This window comes from Panthera tigris, chromosome F3 (assembly GCF_018350195.1).
Source record: "Panthera tigris isolate Pti1 chromosome F3, P.tigris_Pti1_mat1.1, whole genome shotgun sequence".
Classification (NCBI taxonomy): Eukaryota; Metazoa; Chordata; class Mammalia; order Carnivora; family Felidae; genus Panthera; species Panthera tigris.
Genome location: NC_056678.1, coordinates 1,033,442 through 1,039,441, shown reverse-complemented (window position 1 = coordinate 1,039,441; position 6,000 = coordinate 1,033,442). Strand labels below are relative to the sequence as shown.

At 66.1% G+C, this 6,000-nt stretch overlaps 1 protein-coding gene across 2 annotated transcripts in view; it reads left to right on the top strand.

The window, feature by feature from the left end:
• The first annotated feature begins 882 nt into the window (after positions 1–882).
• Positions 883–6,000, top strand: part of SUSD4 (sushi domain containing 4) — a 95,863-nt gene continuing 90,745 nt past the window's right edge. Inside the window, exons 1-2 of one of the 2 annotated variants that reach the window (XM_042976231.1) lie at positions 883–996; positions 2,197–2,382. In XM_042976231.1, the coding sequence (XP_042832165.1) occupies positions 2,232–2,382 (151 nt within the window). In that variant the 5' untranslated portion in view covers positions 883–996; positions 2,197–2,231. The remainder of the gene's footprint in view (positions 997–2,196; positions 2,383–6,000) is intronic. The other variant, XM_042976232.1, reaches the window with a different exon arrangement.

Sequence of the window (6,000 nt, the reverse complement as noted above, 5' to 3'; positions counted from 1 at the left end):
CCAACTAGAGGGAAGCCAGGCCTCTGGAGGGGGAGGGATCTGCGGGGTCTTCGGGCACACTGGGGTGGGGGGTGGGGGAGGGGGGGAGTGTGGGGGGCGGGGCAGTGGGGACAGGGATGGGGGGATAGTGGGGGGGAGTGTGTGGGAGAGAGTGGGGACGGGGATGGGGGGGAGAGTGCGGAGTGGGGGGAGGCGGGTAAGTGGGGACGGGGATGGGGCTTTGAAAGGGGGGGAGTGTGGGGGGTGGGGTGGGGTTTGGGGGGGTGGGCCGCACCATCGCGGGTGGGGGGCTGTGTGCCAAGATCTGCACCGGGGCGCACCCTGAAGCGCCGGGATCAAACACCCTGACCCCCTTGGGTTGCGACCCACCACTCGAGAAGCTTCCCCTCTCATCGGGTACCCAGCCTTCTGCAGCTGCACGGACCACCCCCCACTTTCCTCGCGGGACAGCGCCCCCTGCCCTGCACGAAGGGCAGACGCCACGGTGCGGGGAGGGGAGTGTCTCAACCACCTGGGTCGCCACGCGGGCCCAAAGGGAACACGCAGAGCCTCGGCGGGGACCAGGGGCCCGGGCCCGCGCGTCCCTCCCGGGGACAGGCCTCCTACTCCCAGGGCCCGGAAGGGGGGCGGGGCGCGCAGGCCGCGGGGCTGGCAGGTGCAGGCGCGCGGGCTTCCAATTGGTCGCGGCGCCGCGGCGGCCCCGCCCCGAGTGCGCGTGGCCGTGCGCGCCCCCCCCCTCCGCGCGCCCCCGGCCGCGCCGCCGCTCTCGCGAGCTCAGGTGGCGGGCGCGCGGCCGGGCCGGCGTCCCCACCCCCCGCGCCCGAGCGCCCCGGGAGCCGGAGGGGGGGCGCGGGCGGGGGGCGGGCGCCGCCGAGGCTTCCGTCTGGCTCGCGCGGCGGCGGCGGCGGCGGCGGCAGAGGTCGCGCACAGATGCGGGTCGGAGCGGCGCGGGGCGGAGGCGGAGGCGGGAAGGCGGCTGCCCGAGGAGCCCCGCAGGTGAGCACGGGAGCCCGTGGCCGGGGAGGGGGCGGCGCGCGAGGACCCCCGCGACCCCGGGCCGGACGCCGGAGTGGGGGGTGGGGGTCGCTGCGGGGACCCGCTGCAGCGCCGCGAGATGCCCGACAGGGACACGCATAGGCCCGGGAAAAGTGCTCCTGTAGCCTGGGGACGCGGAGAGGCTGCGGACTTGGCGGCCGCGGTCCCGGCGCGACCCCCGCCTGGCCACCCCTCCCCCGCGGTCCGCACGCGCGGCGCCCCGTGGCGCTGCCTCCCGCTGCGTGCGCCTGGGGACCGGGTGGGGGTCCCGTAGGGGGTCGTGGGGGGAGGGTTCGGTCCCGGCAGAAGGGGGCGGGGTATGGGGGTCCTGGCGGGGGGGGGGGGGGGAGACGGGGTCGGGGGGTGCCGTGCGGAGTGGTTGGGGGGGCTCGGGTCCCGGAGGAGGGGGGCGGGATAGGAGGTCTTGTGGGGGGGTCGTGGGGGGGGTTTCTGTCCCGGCGGAAGGGGGCGAGGTAGGGGTGTCCCGGCGGAGGGGAGACGGGGTGGGGGGTCCCGTGGAGAGTCGTGGGGCGGGGGCTCGTCCCGGCGGAGGACGGCGGAGTAGGGGGTCCCGTAGGGGGTCGTGGGGTGGGGGCTCGGGTCCGGGCGGAGGGGGGCGGGGTGGGGGGGTCCCGGCGGATGAGGGCGGCGGGGTAGGGGGTCCCGTGGGGGGTCGTGGGGGTGTTCGGGTCCCGGTGGAGGGGGGCAGGGTGGGGGGGTCCAATGGGACGTTGTAGGGGGGGCGCTCGGATCCCCGCCGAGGGGCCGGGGTAGGGGGTCCTGTGGGGGGTCGCGGAGGGGGCGGGGTAGGGGGTCCTGTGGCGGGGGCGTGCGTGGGGGGGGGGCTCGGATCCCAGTGAAGGGGGGCGGGGTGGGGAGTCGTGGTGGGGGCCTCGGGTCCGGGCAGAGGGGGCGGGGTAGGGGGTCCCGGCGGAGGGAATATGGAGTGGGGGGGGTCCCGTGGGAGGTAGCGGGGGTTGGGGGGAGGCTCGGGTCCAGGGGGGGGGGGTCCCGGCAGAGGGAAGACGGGGTGGGGGGGTCCCGTGGGGGTAGCGGGGTGGGGGGCCGGGTCCAGGCGGAGGGGGGGCGGGGTGGGGGGTCCCGGCGGAGGAGGGGGCGGCCCCGCGGCCCGGGCACCGCCGCGTCCGCTCCCGGCTGCAGGCGCCCGCCCGCCGGATGCCCGCGGTGCAGGAACGATGCATCATGGAATGAAGCCGAGCCCCGGAGACGGATGCCTGGAGCGGCAGCAGCCGCCGCCGCCGCAGCCGCCGCCCCCCCGCCGGCTCCTGGCCGCCGTCCTGTGGTTCCAGCTGGCGCTGTGCTTCGGCCCCGCGCAGCTCACGGGCGGTGAGTGACCGCAGGGCCCAGGGGTGGGGGGGGTTGGGGGGGGGGGGGGCGCCGGCCGGGCGGGACTTGCGGGGCGCGCGCCAGGGCCCGCCGCCGGCCTGAGACCACCCTCAGATCGCGACCCCCGGAGCTCCCCAACTCGACCGGAGGCGCCCCCGCGGTCTGTGTGGGGCTTCCCCCACCGCGGGCCTGGCCCCTGGTTCTGGGGTGGGGGAGGGGACGACGACCATAAACCTGGCCCATTATTCCCCCCTCGGCCAGGAGAGAGCGAGAGAGGGGAGTGGGGTGCCTCGTGCTTAGCGCGTGTTTGTGGCCCTTTGCCCCTTGTCTGTGCCCCAGGTTTCAGCCCCTGGGTTTAGGCGAGAGTTGGGGGCACCCCCTTTGTGAGCGTGTGGGGCCTGCGGACGGGCCAGGCCGGCGGAGGGACCGGGTTGTGGGAAAGTTAACTTTCTATCTCCTGGGGGGGTGGTGTGTTCCGTCTGCACGAAGTAGGGGCGGGGCGGGGTGGGGTGCAGGGCTTCCCGGAGGTGTGTCGCTGGGGCCGCTCTGCTCCTCGGGGTCTGTCACGGGGAGTGAGGTCTAGGGCGCCGTGTGCAGCAGAAGCTGGCCGAAGTAAAATCGTAGCCTCCGATTCAGTGGTGCATCTCCAGCTGTTGGGGTTCATGGGGGAGGGGAGGAGGAGGACAGATGGGGACCCTCGTCTGCATTTGCGACCTCATCGCTCTGGGTCATCGCTGCCCGCTCCGCATTTCTGGGAGCGCTTGCGCACCTGTGAGACGGGCAGGCTCGTGTTTCCGGAGCTGAACTGCTGTTCGTATATAAATAAACGATAATTGGTGGAAAAGCAGGTATTGATTGATATACGCAAGCCATTTCCTGTTTTCAAATATTGCTGTTTCAGAGAATGAAGGCGGAGAGGGAAGGCATGGGTAACAAATTAGCAAAAGTGGGGGAGGGGTAACGGGTGGGGCTCTATGGCAGAGTCCTCCCTAGCTGGGGCATGTTGCTGAGCCGTGGGAAAGACTTCTGGAGCATCAAGGAGCTTTCTGGGACGTGCTGGTCTCAGAATTAGTGATGAGACGCTCGCCTTACCCTAGGGACGGGTTTGGGCTGTTTGATTTTCTAACAAGGGGGGACGTTTTTGGTGCTCTTGTATTTATAGAAAAGTCTCCCAGGCAGGTTTTCTCTTCAGAGAGGATGTGGGCAAAGGGGCCGCTGGCCAGGAGCTGTGCCGCCTGCCGGGGCTGCGGCCATAGCTTCTGGGGGCCAGGAGGGCACGTGTGGGGCTGGGCCTTTTCCTTCCCTGTTCTTCCCTCCCTCCCCCCTCCATTCAAGCTTTGATCTCTCAAACCAGGTCCATGAGCTCTTTCCATCCCCTGGGCCCATTTCTCCCTCGGAGCGAGGGATATTGGGGTTTATCTGTGTAGCACCCGACCGCTGTCGTTGGAAGCGTGAGCTCGGAGGGCGGCCTGGTTGCAGCGTGGTGGCTGTGCCCCCGATGCTACTGTTCGTGCTCACAGAGATTCTCCTCAAGAATCTCAGCTCAGTGCTCAGCACGGCCCCTCGGGCTCAGGTTAGTCACCGTCTGGTCACACCACATGCCCGTTACCGCATCTTCGGAGGGAGAAGCCGTCACGCTTGGCGTCCAGAGCCTTGAGGGAGGACGGGGTGAGCGTCGCCTGTCCCGTCTGAGTTCAGAGCTGGGCCTTTTCAGGCACTCGTGCACCGCGGAAGGGCTAGCCCCCACCTCGGTTTCATCTTGAACTCCCTCGGGCTGCCCGTGTGGCTTCTGGGAGAGGATCGTCTTTTCATAATCCCTCCACGAGTAAACAGTTTGGGTGCAAAGGGTGGCGGGGCTGTCCTACAGAGGACGCCATACAGAGACTTCTTTCTCGGGGCAGAGACCCACCCGCAGGCTCCAGGGCGGTCACAGAAGCAAATCCCTTGATTCCTCACCCGTGCTTCTAAGAGTTGACAGGCAGACCCATTCCCTGGGATCTTACCGAAAGGCAGATTCTGGTTGGTCTGGGGGGTCGGTCCGGAAGATTCCACGTTTCCAACACGCTCCCAGCTGATGCCTTGCTAACGGTTGGAGGACCACACTGATTAGCAGTGCTTTAGACGAAGGCATTCCTTCAACAAGTTGCTTCTGACCCCAGACTCACTCCCAGTCACCAAGTGCAAGGGCCGGGGGTGGGGAGGGGGCGGGCGGGAGGAGAGGTCTCACGACTTTCCTGTGATCCACAGAGCTGAAAACCAGACCTCACAGAAGACTTTCTTTTTTGTTTTTGCTTTTGTCCACAAAAAAGATGTGTATTTTAACAGACACTGTTCTGAAATGTGGATTTTCATTTTTGATTGTTTCCAAGGGGAAAAGAAACAGAACAATAGCAGGATTTTGTAGTCTCAGCTAGGAGGAAAAAAAGCATGCGTCCAATGCAAGTATTACAGAAAAAGCCTGAGCTAGAAAGGGGAGGAACTGAGAAGACGACCAGACGAAGGAGGAAAAGAATTTTGTCAGAAGAGAAACGCTTCGTCCTGGAAAGGCAAACTCGCTTCAATTCTTTAAGACCTTGGAGAGCATCCGTGGGCCCGAGTTGGCCCGAAGTGACTGCTCTGTGGCTCTTTCCAGGCTGTTTTTTGGAAATGAGGACAAAGGGCCCTCATTTGGGGCCACTAAGAGACCCAATCCCCGAGGGGACTAACACCAGGTTTACAGAGAGACACGAGCCCCACTGTCCCCAGAGTCTCCCTCCCATGCGCTTGCTGGGGCTTTGCCTGCGGGGTTCGCACCGCACAGGAAGAGGGCTAAGAGTTTGCCCTGTAAGTCAGTCCCTGAGGGCAGATTCGTTAGCATGTCCCATCCGAATCGCAGGCCGGGCTCTACACTGCACAGCTTCGGTGCCTGGGGCCTTGGAAGCCTCAGTGTCCTGGGTAAACCGAGGACCTGACGTCAGGGCTTGTGTGCGGGATGGAAGCCGCGTAGGCACTGAGTCAGGGCAGGTGGTAATGAGGCGGGGGCTGGGACAGTGCCAGAACCTTCCAGGCCTTTGCTTTATTCGTTCAATAGATACCGTGTGCCCCTCCACACCCTGTGCTAGGCACTGCTGTGTATAATGTTCCTCTGCCTAGAAGAACCCTCTCTTACTCTCTGGTTTTCTGCCCAGTGAACAAATTTCACTTCCAAACTCAAAGCGCTGTCATTCGTATTTCCCTGGCCACTGGGCCCTCACGTGGGCTGCCACTGCGCCACGTATGACCCTCCCTGCTAGAGCTGTCTCATCCACTGGACCGTCAGTCCCCTGTAGGCAAGAACCTGGACTTCATTCACTTCTGTGTCTCAGGCACTCAGGACAGCATCTGACATACAGGAGAGGCTCTGCCGATGTTGACCGACAGCAGGAAAGGAGTCCCAGATCCCTGCCCCACTGTTTAGAAAATAATTACCGCGGGTGCTCACCACAGTGCAAGGGTCTCAGGGTAGTTGAGGCCACTTCCATTTGGAGGTGGTCTCGGAGGCTGGAGGGGCAATCCTCAGAGGCTCTAGAGCAGAGGTGGCCCTTCTGCTGGTGTCTGTGGGAGGGGTGGTTGGAGCACCGAGGGAGGGGGAGAGACACC